Source organism: Diadema setosum, chromosome 15 (genome assembly GCF_964275005.1).
Source record: "Diadema setosum chromosome 15, eeDiaSeto1, whole genome shotgun sequence".
NCBI classification, from domain to species: Eukaryota; Metazoa; Echinodermata; class Echinoidea; order Diadematoida; family Diadematidae; genus Diadema; species Diadema setosum.
In genome coordinates, this window is record NC_092699.1 from 15,715,947 (window position 1) to 15,733,211 (window position 17,265).

At 41.6% G+C, this 17,265-nt stretch overlaps 1 protein-coding gene across 1 annotated transcript in view; it reads left to right on the plus strand.

Moving 5' to 3' along the window:
- Window positions 1–17,265, plus strand: part of LOC140239287 (uncharacterized) — a 115,838-nt gene that overhangs the window by 84,721 nt on the left and 13,852 nt on the right. The window contains exons 5-10 of the mRNA XM_072319165.1: window positions 1,708–1,796; window positions 9,731–9,885; window positions 10,939–11,064; window positions 13,941–14,171; window positions 15,561–15,826; window positions 16,415–16,771. Coding sequence (XP_072175266.1) covers window positions 1,708–1,796; window positions 9,731–9,885; window positions 10,939–11,064; window positions 13,941–14,171; window positions 15,561–15,826; window positions 16,415–16,771 — 1,224 coding nt within the window. The remainder of the gene's footprint in view (window positions 1–1,707; window positions 1,797–9,730; window positions 9,886–10,938; window positions 11,065–13,940; window positions 14,172–15,560; window positions 15,827–16,414; window positions 16,772–17,265) is intronic.

Consider the following 17,265-nt stretch of genomic DNA (forward strand, 5'->3'; position numbering starts at 1 on the left):
ACACACAACACTCTAAAAATCATTTCATACTTGGGAGGCAAGGGACAAGCGGATGAAGAAGAAGAGAAAAAGAAGCAGACATTGCACAACGGAACGCTTCTACCCCGATTCGAATCGAAACAGGGTACTGTCGTGGCAGCTGGCTACAGTGTGCAGCTAAGCTACTATACTAACGCTCCCCAGCCGCCCACAGCATGGGGATACAGTACCACGGCGATCGAAGTAAACATCCAGGGTCCGTAGGCGACAGGGATTCACGCGGGCGAAGTTCCGTTCGGTGTACACAGTTCGCAGGCAGCGAATTGCGTGAGCGCACACAGAGCTCTGCAACATTCCAGTCTGGCACGTACTGCGAATAACATGTGCGTCAAGGGTCAGTCATTTTCACGAAGAGGTGCGTCACCATTTTGACTGGTTAATGCGTCAATGTCTCATAGAGGTGGGTCACTTTTTGTGACGGAGGGTACGTCATGGTACCTAAAAGGTATGACGCACATTGGTACTTTGACGCACCTATCCCGGGGGTCAAGAGGTGCGTCATACAAATGACAGCTGCATTACCATTTGTTGGCTCTTTCTGAATATAAGCATAGAAGAGGAGGTGTAATGATGAAGGGGGGGGGGGGGGGATTTGAGTGTGTTCTGATCGTGATGTTACTGTGTAAGTTCTCTGCTGCATTGTTTTCTATGCCATACATTTTTCTATGCTGTACAAAGGTATCTTTAGATGTAGTGTAGAAAACCATAGAGCAGGGAAATCAATGTTAGCCTAAAAAAAACCAACAACAACAAACAGGACCTGTTGTTTAAATGCAGACACTGGCTGGTGATAGGGATACCTTTTGTTAGCTTATCTTCCCGCTGAGATCATGACAATATTAAAATCTTGAGCTTCAAGCAAGCGTGCACTTGCATGCACGTTTGGGAACAGGTAGCAAGGGCCGGGCTGCTGTGTCCAGGCTTCCGCTGCTGCCACGAAAAAAGGTTTAGTGGTCATTCATAGTAGGTACTAATCATTGCAATAACCATGGAGCTACATCCAGCCAGCCATCAGCAGATGCAAGTCTCGTTAGCAGCAACAAAATCTGCGGACAGGCGAAACCTGTTGTAGGGAATAACCATAGCCACACCTCAAGCACATCTTGAGGGAATATGTGCCTGATGTGTTGGCATGGCAACAACATCCATCTTCCAAATGTGCTCCAAATTTTCTCATCCCTTTATTGCATCCACTGCCAAAGTATTGGTCCTCCCTTCCTCCAATCAAATTAAATCTTGAAAGCCATGGCAAGTCGTTTGGTTTTCTATTCAAGAATCCAAAGGTATTATTTATCATACTCTGTTGTCCATTTTGATACTGAACCATGTAGCCATTCATAAATGCTACATATGGCTTCTTCAGTCCATCACAATGATAAAATTTTCCCCACAAATATATTGATCTCAGGCACAGAATTTGCTGTACGAAATACCGCTGCCACACAATGTGATGGAGTGCCTGTATGTACTTTGCTCTGTTTGGTTTTTGTGTCATTTTTACTGGGTGTGTCTGTCTTGCATCAGCCTCGATGCCAACAAGATCTGCCTGGATGGTGTCGCAGCTGACTTCAGCTGCGAGCATGATGTCACTTTCTATTATTAGCTCATGATCTCACTCTTCTCTCTTTCTCTTTCTCTTTATCTCCTCTGCGATGCTTGGATATCCAGGGCGGAGGATATGGAGAAGGGGATGGCTGCCTCGAAGGGGAAGCTCTTCTTTGGATGCGAGATGAAGTTGTCTCCATGGGAGGGTGCAGGTAAGACTATACTCATTGGAGGACTTGCCCTCTGTCGGGGTCCCTCCTGTTTCCATGACGATCAGGACCACACCCATCAACAGAGTCCAGAGGTTAAAGTCATCCTATCAAAAAAGAAAAACAACATTCCTTGAAATATAATCACATTAATTGCTCCTTTACCTCATGACATCCTGTTTCTTCTTCTTCTGTGTCAATTTTCTGTTTGTTTTTACACGAAACTGTGAACTGTATTTTTGTAGATAGCAAGCTTGGACACCTATGCAAACAATTCTCAACAGTATCTCACATTTCTGTACATTTGGGCTGTCTTTGCCCAATGTAATCAAAGAGATGCAGTGTGTATTCTGTCTTGTCTGTTTGGGCTCTTTGAAATGAAGTTATCTTTCTATCTCACGTCAGGAAATCCGTATTCCAATAACCCCCTCGTTTAGTGGTTCCCCCCTGCTGACAAATCAAATGAAATACAAGAGTCGAACTAAAAGCTAACACCAATTTCAGTGGAATGAAATGTACTTGATAATGAAAAGAAGACTTCTTGTTATATTACTTAAATCGAAGAGAATGGTCTTGCTGGCATTTTGTATGTGTTTGGAGATTTTGGATTTTGTACCTGCTGCAACTAGAATATTGAAAGTTTGTGGTGAGACTAGTTAAAATTATATTGACAGAAAAGTAGAACATGGAGAAGAGAATTGATTTGATTTGATTGATTGGTTCCTGTATTATTGTACATGAACTTACAGTACATGTATTTTGTATACGTTGTTGGTGCCATACATATACATATACAGTATACATCAGTTGTTAACAAAATATTTTTTCTTCATTGCTTTTACACAATGTACATACAGCAGAAACCTATCAGCAATACAATGAATAATACAGTAGGGCTACAGCTTACGTGTAAGCATGGCTTGATTTGCATGCAGCCCTCATACATAATAGACATTGAAAAAGATAGGAGGGAGGGATGACTTCCATAGAGATAGGATAGTAGAAAGGAGAAAGGGAAAGGAGAGCTCTGTCTGCTTTCACTAAAGGCTTACACAAAGTTAGTTCACATGGATCACTGATCAGTAAGGCATGACAAAATATATTCTCTTTGAGGTACAGGTGAACAGCTACAGTTCATGGTTGGTTACATGATTACCTAATAGACGAAATGCGGTGATATTTCTACGAAAGAATTTCGTGTATTATACACTAACTATGACAATGAAATTACTGATATCCAGAGAGCAACATTGTATTTACATCTTTCCTAATGAATGGAAGAGGAACATTACGCGAGTTAAATCGGTAATATGAAAAGTCTTACTACAGTTGTACACTACATACACATACATGATGAACATCTTTTTCTATCTAGTCTTGTGTTCCTCTTGATCCTGCTATATTAGGATCTCAGTCTGTTCTACTGCAGGGAAAGGTAGTGATGCAGTCATAAATGTATGAAGATTAATATATTTTATGTGAAATGCTTTATGAGGACAGTTGGTATGTATTCATAACACCATCAAAACATCGCGAACAGCCTGTGTTTATGTATTGTGTATAGTGCTCCAGTACAGTGCAGAGCTGATGCACAGTAGGCATAGGGAAGGCTATGGCATGCACATATTTCACATACACACACTCTCACATGCACATGAAGATACACACACACACACACATACACACACAGTTGTACTAATATACAACACACACACACACACACAGCCCTCACCAGAGACATATTGCTGGCACTCCATCAACATACATTTTGTATACATTGCTCACCCACACCATGGAGCTAGCAGCTCCATGCCCATACACTCCTGTGTGTCTAGCTGCCAGCTCCTGCCTGCTTGTATTATTATTACTGCGGTAAACACAGACCTGTGTGGCAGCAGTAGCTATGTGCACACAGCTACTCTGAAATTGTACAATGTAGTTTGCCATCTCTCGCACTCACTTTCAACAACATTACACTGTGCGTAGGTGCACTCTTTTTTTTAACATACTAGTAGTCCTTTTAGCATTTAGCCTCATGAAGCCTCTTAAGTATGTTGCCATGGCGATAAGTATTTCTTATTTCTTTGATGGTTTATGGAGGCGCTGTGTGTATGAAAGGCTACTTTGTCTCTCATACACATGGAGAATATTCAATTTCAGAGGAAGGACTGGCTTATTGGTCAAAACAATCATAAATTGTTTTTACTTTGAAATTCATTCTGCAATAGCCAGCTTGGGATGTTTGATTTGATGCAAATTATTTCAGCATGTGCTCTGTTTGATTTCATTGTGTGTAAATATTGAAAGATAGCGCCAAAATGAATGAATAGATAAATAAATGAGGGAATGGAAACAAATTATCAGTTTAAAAAAAATGCTCATAAATTCTGTAGAGTGGTACATGATAAAAGCTTGGGTTGTAAACTCTGTGAAGTGTGCTTTGTAATTTTGTGAACTTTGCAGATAGCAGATTTGGGGAGAAGTGACTTTGCATTTCAGTATATTGAGTACAAAGTAACACAGTGCCGCCAAACAAACAAGAAAGGCCATTTCATCATTTTGTTAGCTGGCATGTTGGCGTGTCTGTTCTGCGGTTACAGTAGTTTCATTATTTATCGTATTTTCACAAATTTTCACTGATCAGCCTGTTTTGATGTGCCGGAATTTATCATTTAGGCTGTGTTTACTTTCTCCTTACATCAAAGTTACTGGATCCATTGTGTAAGACTGCTGGCAGATTTTTATTTTTTATTTTTTATTTTTTTTATTTATTTATTTATTTATTTATTTATTTATTTTTTTTTTTTTGGGGGGGGAGCATGAATATAGAGGTTGATTATGTATTTGAAAATTAGCATGAGGGTGTAGGATTTGATGTAGATTTTTTGGTTCTTTCATGGTGGAAAACATACAACATGCTTGGAAAACAAGAAAGAAGAAAAGATATAGTTGTCAAGGCATGACAGTGTGCGCATATGTGTCGGTGGGCGGGCATACAATCACTGGTATTTAGAATGTCACTTGAAATCACAAGCAATATAAGCAACCCCGGGGATTCTAATTGGTCAACAGCCATGGGCATGAGATTCTCGAGTTGAGATCAGTGGTAATACCCTGTATGTTTAAAGTATTATAGCTGTGTGTTATAGTGTGTTTCAAGTTCTTTCTCCTTGATTAGGCATCATTCATTTTCTTTTGTTTATTATTCCCAGGGATTGAATAAGATGAAAGAATGGCTCATAAAAATTGGTTGATTATGATTATGGTTATGGTTAGTGGTATGATTATGATTGTGATTGTGATTGTGATCATGATGATAATGATGTATGATTGTGGTTATGTAACATGTGTACAAATGTATGTTGGGGCCAATGCATTCTCCTGTGCCCATATCATATCTCTAGCTCTGAAAACAAGTACATCTTGAATTCTCCCTTTTGCATGAGAAAAACTGATTTCAGCCATATTTTGTTGTCTCCTCCGTAAATTAGCCACAAAAAAGAAAGAAAAAAAAAAGATGGCTGCTGTGCCATTAATAAATATACTTTTTGCTTTTCAGTCATACATTGTGCAGAGATTGATTTAAGATAATCGATATGAAGAAAGTTCTATATGTTGTGGCATACAACACACTGTGTCATCACTGCTGTTCTCCCCGTCCCCTCATCCCACCTCACCCCACCCCTTTCCATATATTGATGTGCAAATATATGACTGCGGTGTTTTTAGTGCGTGGGTCGTTATCAACACGGAGGGTTTGTGCAGGCAATCAAGAATTGGAGACGAGGCAGCGGGAGAGCAGGAAGCCAGCCCGGCATTTTATGCTAATTATGCACGGTAAATCATTGGTTCGCTGTCGGTGTCGCCTCGCTGGTGATAAATCGTAGGCAACCATGCAACAAGGCCACCGTGCTGTTGCTATGGCGACTGGCAGGCATCTTTCTCTCTTCCTCTTAGGCTCCTCCACAGCTGCCCCATTCTTCATTGCTTCCATCACAAGCAAAACTCTCTCTCTTTCTCCATCTCATTCAGTCTCTCTCCTCTTTGGAAGATTTCCCCCCCCCCCCTTCTCTCTCGCCAAGCTCATTTTGTATCTCTGCCGTCAGATCAGCCTGACCTAATGAAAACTGAAAGATGTCCAAGCAATGAATTGTATGATTTCTTCACTGCATCCATGACTGTCCTTTTGAGAGCGCAGTGAGCATCAAATTTTAGCTAATGACCGAAAGATTTCCCCCCGTGTTTGGTAGTGTGGACCGCAATGTCCATTAACCGTAATCTATATATCCGAAATGATTGTCACGCAGAAACACCACATACTGTGAGATTTCTTATTTGAAGAGCATTTTTGTGTGATACCACGACATGCATATTGATTAGTTTCAGGCTGAAGTGCTCTCATTTAAATCAAGTCCATCTCATCTTCTGACGTGCATCCCAGCTTGTGACGTCCATCCCAATGAAAATTTTTCCTCTCCATCTCTTTTATTACTCTGTGATCTAAATTTACTTTCAGTCTCCAGGCTGCTGTCCATCCATTCAAAGATGCAGTTAATCTGATCAGAATGAGACATTGAAATATGACTGCCTTTTTATGAAATATCACTGCCTCTTTACCAAGTGTCTCTTGCTAGAAGTCAAGTCTTCCCGTGTTGCTTTTGCAGCTGATTTGAATATGATTTTGATGCAAAAACTTTCTCTAGTGTACTCTCTTCAGTCTGTAACATTTCTTCTGTCGTGGCTCTCACAACTCTGTCAATGTTGATGTGAGTATTTTTTTTCCAGTTGTCAGTATGTAATGTGAGTATAGAATAAGGAGAAGGCATGCATTTACACCAACCTCCCTTTATCCCACCCTTTGGCATTTGTGCTCCTAAGTCCTTGCTTTCAGATGTGCAGATCAACTTCCATGCTTCATCATCTACAATTTTTTTTTCCTTCTTTCTTATCTTTTTTTCTGCATTTTTGTTAAGTTGTTTGTATTGCTGTTACTTCACCTCAGAGATGTTTTTGAGGTCTCAGCTTTGTATTTCAAAGTTTGTATCCTTTGCGATCTTCATTTCTGGTACACCTTCTTCCTATCTGACTCTCTGTCTCAGTCTTTCTGTGCATCTTTCTTTCTTTCGTTCACTCCATCATTCCCTGCATCGTATGTCATCCAGTCCCAGCCTCCAATTCATATTTATCTTTTTACTTCTCCCTTGTGAGGGCCTTCACTCTCCGCAGTACATCAGGTCTACTCAAGGTCTTGACGATGTCTAATTGGATTCTGTCATCTCTCCTGTAGCTTTTCATATTACTTCCCTGCCCAAGTAGAATTTTTTTTTCATTTCTTTTTCTCTCTCTCTTTCTTGATTTCTCTTGCCAATGCATTGATTTGAGGTTTATTACCTTTTGCTAGTCTGAGAAGAGGCAGTTTGTTGGGTCGGTGAAGAAGTGAAAAACCGGCGATTCCATGAAATATTCCAGAGGCCCCTCTTCCAGCCGCACCTCTTCCATGCCACAAGAGACGCTGCTTACTGGGCTCCGCTCTGAACAGAGGAGTGCAGGAGATATTCTCCATAGCAACAGCCAATTTTGTGAAAAGATTGAGTTGAAAAGGAATAGATGGAGAAGAATGAGATTATGGGAGTCTCCCTCTTTTTTCCCCGATAGGAAAGAGACAGCCATGTACCACTCCTTTGATGCCATCTTACCACGCGGTGGGATTGATTTCACCGTTCAGCCCTGACTTGAAAAAAAGGATAAACATAGCTCTCTATCTCCCTTGGTACATTCGAGAGAGGATGTACAGATTCTCAATAAAAATTATTCTCAAATAAAATCCTCTGAGCTGCTGACATTAGTGATGTCCTCAACTATGATGTGAAATCTTCAGACTTTCCAAAGCAAGATTTGAGCCAGGCAGTCTCTTTTGGCCGATATGAATAGAAGCACGATTGTAACTTTGTGCAGTTGAGTCAAGATCTGATCGACACTGCTGTAGAGGTAGCCTGTCTTTCATTAAAGATTTCAACATGCAATAAACTTCTGGTTAATTGCGTCACAAAACTGTATCATTGTTGTCTTGAGGATCTACTGTACATTGTGCATGCTAGAGGCTATACGTCTCCAACGTGTCTGCAACACGACTAAAAGCTATGAGAGGGTTCTCTGTGGTAAAGATGCTCGTCTCCCATCTCAAAGTTGGCTACTGGTCGATGTTTACCCCTTGATACAGCTGTTATAATATAAACAATGCACGATTGCTGTGCCAAGATCTAGTGCCTACTTGTTTACGGAAAGCCATCAACTTGCGGTAAAGCACACCCCATAATAAAAAAACTGACCTCATACAAAGTGTGTTCATTTGACTACACTATATACAGCTTTTATATTTAAAAGCTGTATATAGTGTAGTCAAATGAAGCAGGGATCCTATGAAAGGCAGTTGTGACACTTTTTTTCAGAGGAATATCTCTAGCTGAGCTGGAATTCTTAGTGTGCATCAGGTTCCTTTCTGCCTCAGTTTTTGCATTTCATAACTTTTGGCATTTTATTCACTCCTTCCTTCACCCTTATGCAGGTGCACACACATACGGATGAATACAAACAGACTCCGTCTTTCCTTCTCTGTGGCTGCGCATAAATTGTGGTATATATTCAAATATCAAAAGTCACTGCTAAACTTCTGGCTAGTTTTCCCCACGCAATCCGTGTGATTTTGTTCGAACAAAGGCAAGCCTGACGTGCCGCAAATGTCGGGGTAAATTTTAGCGTTATTACTACTGGTAGCCATGACAATACATCAAGACGATGACTCTATGAATTGTACGTCGTTTCCTTAAGCACGAGGGCATTTTGAGGCGTCTTCAGTTTCTTTTTGAGCTCACAACAAACAGTATTGTATTCTCCCACTATGAGTGGATTGAGTAATGTTGACTACCTCAAAGTACCACAGGTCTTTGTACCGAAGGGAGAGTATTTTTAGACCTTTTTCTGTCGTATAAACAACTTTCACTCGTGGAAGGCTGGGTGGTGGTGGCTTATGATGATACATTTCACATTCCTCCCGGCACGTTGGAGATTTCCATTACTCGGTCTCGTCATTCAGGGCTCTCAGGTGCGGTTAAACCTTGGCAGGTATATTTCTTTTCCTGCCTGTCTGTGTGGTATTGTGTCTTCATGAGTTGGAGTCAGAGGTGATGAGGTGGGGCCCCCACCAGATGGTGGTAAGGTGGGCTCAGAGACGGTGAGGCGAGATGCACCTTGGTGCCCAATACTGTGGATGAGGTGGTGCTCCTCATTTTTCTCCATTTTTCTCCTTTTTCTCCTTTTTCTCCGGCTTCACGCTCGCTTTCGCCGATCCCCATCTCAATCGGCGTCACTCCCGGTCTCGGCTTGTTGGAGGCAACTTATTCATTGTTAGAGTGTGTTTGTGGTGTTGGGAGGCGGAGGAGTTGGAGAAAGAGGAAGACCTTGTCGATGACCTGGCTGACTCTTTAACCCTTTGAGGACGAGTCCCGAGTATACTCGGGCAGGTGTCTTCAACGGGTTAAAGAACATGTTGTTTTTTTGTACACGTCGGTGGTGTCTTCAATTGTGTTGCCAGTTTATGTATGGAATTGCATGTATGCTACCTCTGTGGAAATGGAAGGCACATGTATCATCTACACATGTATGACCCTCAGTCAAATTTATCAAGTAAATCTTCCAGGGAGGTAGTTGGTATCACAGTAAGTTTGTATTTTAGCAACTCTTGATAAGGGAAGTTCACGTAAAGGTCAGTTTTAAAGGAAAAAGTCAGAAAGAAATGAAGAAATCGCAGGTGCAAGTACCAGTTTACTGTCTTACACTTTCAGAGCTGTTTCAGAAGTCTGCTTTTGACAAATGCATTTATTTTGTTACTTCTATAAATTTTTGTCACAATTTTTGTCCTTTATCTCTGCCACCTGTAGACATCAGCGTGGATGACAGCGAAGTCAAGTATTTTGAGAAGGAGCTAGATGAGTACCATCCGAGGGCCACAAGGACGCTCTTCGTTGGAAACCTTGACCGCACCATCGACAAGGATGAGCTTCACGATGCCTTCTGCAAATTCGGGGACATAGTGGTAAGAAGCGGTGTACAGAGATAGATGCTGTTACGTGGCTGTTATGTGTCTTAATGTTTGCAGTATTTTGCACTGTTTTTATTGTCTCTTGTTTTTGTTTTGTCAAAATACTGCAGGTTTTATGGGAAATGTTGTTTTTCCCACATTTTGTTACCACACATATCTATTGCAAGAGAGGTAAAAATACCATTATTCCTAGTACAGTTTGCCTTAGAATGCTGCAATGTTGTTTACAAGGTTGGGATCCTTGCATGTATTGTAACACCCTGTTGGAATCTACTCTCCTTCATGTTATACCTATTGATTTAAGAAAAAAAGATATCAAGGTAGTCTGTGATTATAGAAATATATGAATAATATTCAATTTTTGTCATATTCGTATGAAGGCAGACAGTGTAAGAATAGTATGAATCTGGTGGATATTTACCCAAAGGTTTATGTCCAAAGCTGCCATGGATATCATATTAGGTATGAGCAAGAGGAACAGTAGCTTTTTTTGTTTGTGTGTGTGTGTGTGTGTTTGACAAATACCACGGCATTGTATCTTACGAAGAGTGAAGGAAATGTTTGACAGTTTATCTAAACATCACTGACAGTACAGTTGAGAATGGCAGTAAGAAAACAGCAGCAGTGCCCCTAGTTTAATCATGAAACCTTTGACCAAAGAATTTGAGGAACTCCCATCCTTAGAAATGTGTGGGCCTTGAATTGAGGCTAGGGATTGCGGTGAAACCAAGACACCCGTAGATGTATTGGCCGGCAATTATGACAATGAGCTGGAAAGATGAGATAAAGTTTAACATAACCAAAGAAAAAAACCAACAAACAGTACTGATGATAGTAATAAAGCTTCAGTAGATACGCTGATGAGTTTCTGGACGATTCTCTTGTTATTTTGAAGCCATACATGCTGTTTTCTGCGTCACAGGATGTCGGCAGTCAATCAGACATTAAATTGTGAAACTAGGTGAGATCCTAACTGTGAGACCTTTTCTGTTTTTGAAGCTGTGGTGGTGATTGGTCTTTTGTTTCTGCTTCCCATTTCCTCCGCAGCATATTGAGATCAAGAAGCCGCAGGCCGCCCAGCCCTTCGCGTTCCTCCAGTTCTCCAACATCGACAGCGTGGTGAAGGCGCGCAAGAAGCTGGACGGGGAGTACGTTGGCAAGAACAAAGTCAAGGTAGGAAGGACAGTCTCTTGGGCTTAAATTTGTCTTTTCGCAAAAGGATGCTGAAGGTTTGCAAAACTGTGATGAGGAATAAGATCCAAAATGCCCACTCACTTTTGTTTGTACATGGATTGTCTTAAAGGTTAGAGCAACCCATTCTTGATTTATTCATGCCTGGATGGAAGGCGTCAGTTAGTCATCGACAGGGTCTATGAGCGATTTGACTGTATTTACTGTCGTACAAGAGTCAGATTAGCTGATTCAGTCAGTGTAGGATTCAAGAAAATTGTTTGCACGGTGACATGTATTTAAACTTACCACAAGCCACTTGTTGATTTTGTTGCTCTACCATTACACAGCAGAACTTCCTGCTGTGAGCAAGCCCTAAACTCCCTGCAATGTTGCCAGTTTATCAGTCCTGGGTCCCCCACCCCCTTCCAACTTTGTAGTTAAGTATTTATATCTCAGCTTTTGTTGGACCAATGAACTGGGTCAGTGTTCCAGATGAGCTATCTATGATATTTTAGCAGGTGGCCATTTGAGATAAGTGTGACCTTTGCCCTGCTGTCCATTTCCTCTTTCTACCAAGGTTTGTGGATGCTCAGATAGAAATATGTGATGATGGTTATGTACATGCCCATGGAGTTGGCATCCCTCATTTATCTTTCTGTTCAAATCCCTCAGGAAAATGCAAACCTCTAAACTCAGAAATAGGAAAAGGAGGAGAACCAAATGATTGAGATTGTCATTATCGTTATCTCTTACTGACCATTGCAAAAGTGATTTTCTCCCCCCCCCCCCCACTCCCTCCCCCACTCCCTAGAAGGATATCTACTGAAATTCAGTTTCCTCCAGTCACAGCACATTTACCAATCTCTGATGTTCCTTCGCTGCCCTGTTTTTCTGCTAGTCACATTCATCAAATAACTGCTTTATTATCATTTGCTTGCAACTTCTCTCACACGAGTTCTGTGATTGCTTTCATGGTCTTTGAGAGTTTGTCTCGTGTGTGTAGGTGTGTGGGTGTAGGTGTATGTGTGATTTCCCTTATTGTTGCTCCTTCCTTACCTCCCATTCCCTACAATCATTTTCTGCATCTTTCTCTTTAAGGGAAGGTAAACCCAAAGAGCAATGTGGATTGAGTGAAAGCAGCAACATTCGTAGAACACATCAGTGAAAGTTTGAGAAAAATCGGACAATCGATGCAAAAGTTATGAATTTTTAAAGTTTTGGTGTTGGAACCGCTGGATGAGGAGACTACTAGAGGATATGACGTATGAGTGGACAACAATACAAAGAAAATATAAAGGATATTCAACAAAAATTCACTTTTCTAGAATTATGAAAGAGCAGTGGACCAACCGCTTTCAGAAAGCAGGGGGAATAATTGCTACCCTTAACATATGTCAATATCAAGGAGATGGAATTTGTAATTTTCATGAAAAATGGATTTTTGTAGTATTTTCTTTATATTTTCTTGATATTGTAGTCCACTCATACGTCATAACCTCTAGTAGTCTCCTCATCCAGCGGTTCCAACATCAAAACTTTAAAAATTCATAACTTTTGCATCGATTGTCCGATTTTCCTCAAACTTTCACTGATGTGTTCTACTAATGTTGCTGCTTTCACTCAATCCACATTGTTCTTGGGGGTTTATCTTCCCTTTAAATGTCTTTTCTTCTTTTCCTCTGCATTTCTCTTGCATGCTTCTCACTCTATTGTTCCTCCATCTCCATTCTATCCCGACCGTTATATACCTCCTCGACTGTTGCAGCAATATTTTGCGTTCAGCCTCTTCAATAATTCACAGTGGCCTGTGCACACCTGAAGACGTTGACGTTGGAATTCCCATCTATTCCATCTCTCAAGCCCCCACCCCTCTTGGTCCGTATCAATTGATACGCTGGTTCGCAACAGCACTCTCATCTCCTCTCTCAAGAGAGTGTGTAACTTTCCATCTCAGCATCGCCATGGTACCCGCCTCCTCCTCATCAATTGCCTCTTGGTGATTCCTGCTGGCTATCTGCATTTAGCGAGGAAAAAAAAAAGAAGAAGATGCATATACCTGCCTTTCGTGAAAGATCTATAGCGGTGCATTCAGAAATTTCCTACAGATTGTGGAATCCAGCAGGGAAATATTTACTGAATATTGATATGTTTATTCTAAATCTTTTGCTTATTTCTTCTTGAGAGGGAGACTCTAAATGGGAGGTTGACTTCACAGTGATGGTAACCTGATCTTCTACTTTTCTTCAAAGGATCCTTTTGATCTTTCCTCCCAGGAAATCCCCCTCCCCCCTTTTCTTTTTCCGAATGACAGCAGGGAGTGTTCACTACGATCTCTTCAGCATTAGCGTTGGTGAATTTTAGGAGACCCCTCGATGGCTAATGGATGCATTAGGTTTACAACCCAATATTTGAAATTTGGCTTTGAGCATTATTCGTATAGTGTTTTTGATTCAGTCTGCTGGGAGCTCAACGTTGCTTCCCCTTCAATCGAGAGGAGAAATTTGAGAGGCTGGGTTTGGTTCAGTCAATGCCAGTGCATGGCCAAAGAGATCGCATCGTATCATGTTATCATATTTTTGCCTCTGAATTTTGTCTCATTTTGGTCAGTTCTTTTTGTGTGAATGCTTTGTGTGGTAAAGAGCTGTTTGTGCTCTAGGCTTGTGGAAATAGTCATAGCCAGTCTTTCTGTGGAAACTCTTATTATAATGTTAATACATTGTTGCCATGAAAAATGATCAAATTTCACGGTTGCCTAAAGTTTCTCTTTGAAGTTGACAATTTATTTCATGAGAAAGCAGAGTTCATGAGAAATGCCTTGTAAGAGCTTCTAACCAATACATCCCCCCCCCCATAAATTTCATCTTCATTTTTTGCAGCTTGGTTTCGGCAAGAGTATGGCTACCAACTGTGTGTGGCTGGACAGCCTGGCACCCTCTATCAACGAAACCACGCTAGGCCGCTTCTTCAACCTCCGCTACGGCCAGGTGTCGCGTGTGGTCGTGGACAAGCGGGCGGGCATGGCGCTGGTGTTCTTCTACAACATCGAGCACGCTCAGAAGGCTGCGCAGGAGATGAAGAATGGAAAGATCTCAGGGAGGAGACCGAAGGTGATTAGACCACGGTGCCCCAGTGCGCTTCCTGGCCGCTAGGAATGATGGTTGATTTCTTTACTCTCCCCTATTCATGAATCTATTTCCAGAAATAATACTAGGACTTATGCAGAATATTGTCCCAGCTTTTGTTTTTGTTTTTGTCAAGGAATATCTAACTGATATTCATAGAATGATGTACCACTAAAAAATGAAAATTATGAACAGATATGAATAAATTTCTTTTAGGAGATGATGCACCTTTTTTTTTTTTTTTTTTACTTTATTAAGGAAGTTTGCTAAGAAATGTGACCTCAGCTAGACATTGACTCAAGAGACTACCTGCTGGTCAGTTGCTGCTGTAGAATCTCAAGTGATTAGTACTGTAATAAGGGGACAAGGACGGGCTGCCCTCATTTGTTGAAACAGAAGCAGGGTAAAACATCAGGAAATGCAGGCTATCCAATAGAGGGAATAGACTTCTGGATGTAATGGAAGTTCAGTAAGAATAGGACCTACAGGGGGTGAATAGTAGCAGTTTTCGGAAGAGGCAAAGATTTTTCAGGTATCCTCATTAGGCTATAAGTGTATCATGGCCACCCCCGCGGTTAGTGACCACGTGGACAGGAACAATGCAAACTCTGGATCGTTTCTGTTTTGTCCTCTCTTCTATGACATCTTTCAACAGTAGCACATCTGCTATTGCTTAGTCTTTGAGCATTTCATGAGGCGAAATTGAATAGGAGGTAGGGGATTTTAGAGTTGTGTGTCACTCTTATTTCTGGTATGTTGTCACCTATTGTAGAATTTAAGCCTGTAAAGGATCAGGTGAGGAGTAATTTTGATGGATTTTACTTCTAATTTCACAGATTTTTTTCTTTTTTCCAGTTAAGGCAACTCGAACTGGCATATTGACAATAAGCTGTTTACCAATTCTTGAAAGGGTAACAGTCAAGAAATGTAAACCAACTGTGGTCAGGAGTGGTAAGGAGGAAATTTGTCAATGGAGGAAAGTAAAATAATGAGTGTGGATATGATGAAGGTAAGTAATTTTCAGTAGCTGTACCAGACTGACACCAAATCTATCCTGTGAGGCATTAGATTGTCTCTCTCACAAGAGGCAACCTTGCAAAGGGTAGTATGTTTGTCACAGTTGTTCAGTTGTAAGATGAGAAACCACTTAAGAAAAAAACAAAAAACAGACAAACAAACAAAGAAGAGGAAAGTTAGAGTGATGATGTGACACAGTTCTGATGGTTCTAGACTTTGATGGAAGTCAAGATGTTTTCAGAATATATGCTGTGCATCTTAAACTTACATATTAACCTGCTAGTGTCAAGTCGCAAGTTGGCACTGTTTACATAGTCACTAATCTCTTCTGTTTCTTTGGTTCCATCCTGTGGCAAGGTTGACTTTGCAAGTCGGGAGTGCCAGAACCACTTCTACGACCGCATGGAGCGGACGGGACAAGCTGTATACTACCACCACAGCCGGACGCCCTCGCCCACGGGCTTCGACCGCACCCCAACTCCGGCCAGCTACCGGGAGGGGCAGACGACGGGAGGCACTGGGAGCGGTGCAGGCACCGGGTCAGGAGCCGGCAGTGGGAGCGCGGTGGCCGGAATCGGAGGCAGCTCAGGAGCGGGAGGAGGAGGAGGAGGCAGTGCAGGAAGGTACGAGTCGCTGAGATGCGGTGCTCGTCTCTGGTTCCTTAACCCGTTGAGGATGGTTAGATTTTGCTACAACACGCATATCCCGTAGATGCTTGCCGGAGTATACTCGGGACTCGTCTTCAACGGGTTAAGCCGTTCTCAATTTATTGCTGAACAGATAGAGAGCATTCTTGATTTTGAGCGTTAACATAACCTGCAAATGATCAGCATTCCTGCATGGATGTTAATTTTCGTTCATGGAGGGAATGTAATAGAAATGATGGCAGTGAGGTTTATCCATGTTCACTATAGTTCACAATTTATACTCCTCACAAGTTGACCAGTTTTTATTTTGAATACGCACAGTAGATATTAACAGGAAGTGATAAGACATTGATAGATTTAAGTCTCATATTTGCATATGATAGTCAAAATTAATGCGATGTTGTGAAAAGAAGTTGCATCTAAACTGATGTGCTATCTTAAACAGTAATAAGTGTAATATGTCAATGGGAAACAAAAACAAAGACTTTTAGAGTACTCAGTAGTGTATAAGTGTAAACAAATGTTTTGATTGATCTGTGCAATTCTTTACCCTATCCCCTGCAGTGGAGAATTCCGAAACTTCGCCCAGTTTGAAAGTCGGCGAGAACGTCGCAGTCAGAGCACGTTCAGTTCATCATCGCGCGGTGGCAACAGCAACGCCAACTTCAACTTTTCAGGGAGCGGCGAGGATCCCTTCCCTCCAACCCACGGGACCTCGGCAGACTTCTTTAGGTCTGGTAGTGGGGGCGAGTCGAGCTCACGGCACTACGAGGACGACTTTGTCGGGTCGCGCAGCAGCGGCGGCAGCTTTGAGGTCGAGGACTCGTACGAGAAGGAGCTCCGCGAGTATGGTTTCCATCAGCGGGAGAGGCGAGAGCAACAGTACAAGGATCGGAGTCGCAGCCTGAGCCCCAGGGATAGGTGAGCCCAGCATTAACCTCACTCATGTTTTGCATTAGGCTGTATCATCATATCAGAGGAGTGTTTCATAAAGCTGTTCTTCAAGTTACGAACATCTTAAGATCGACTGGAACACATTCTGATGTGCTATACTTACCAGAATTTCAATAATTCAGCACAAGAACTGATCACCAGTCATTCTTAAGTCTTTCGTAACTTTAAGAACAGCTTTATGAAACACCCCCTTAGTGGCATTTGTGCCCAAAGTACAGATGAAGTCCGCCAAATTTCCCTGGTACTGAAGGAGGCTGTGTGGAAACTCCAATTTTTCTTTTCACGAGAATATAAGTATCTCTGTGATTTATGGGAATGACTATGCTCATCAAAATGCATGTTCCATGCAAGTATTTCCCTAATTGCTCAGGTCTGAAAGGTGCTTCTAAAAATGAACCTGTAGTCAGTGAGTGTGAAAGAAGTGCACATGCTGTAAGAGCCAATGCATGAACTTGTGATAT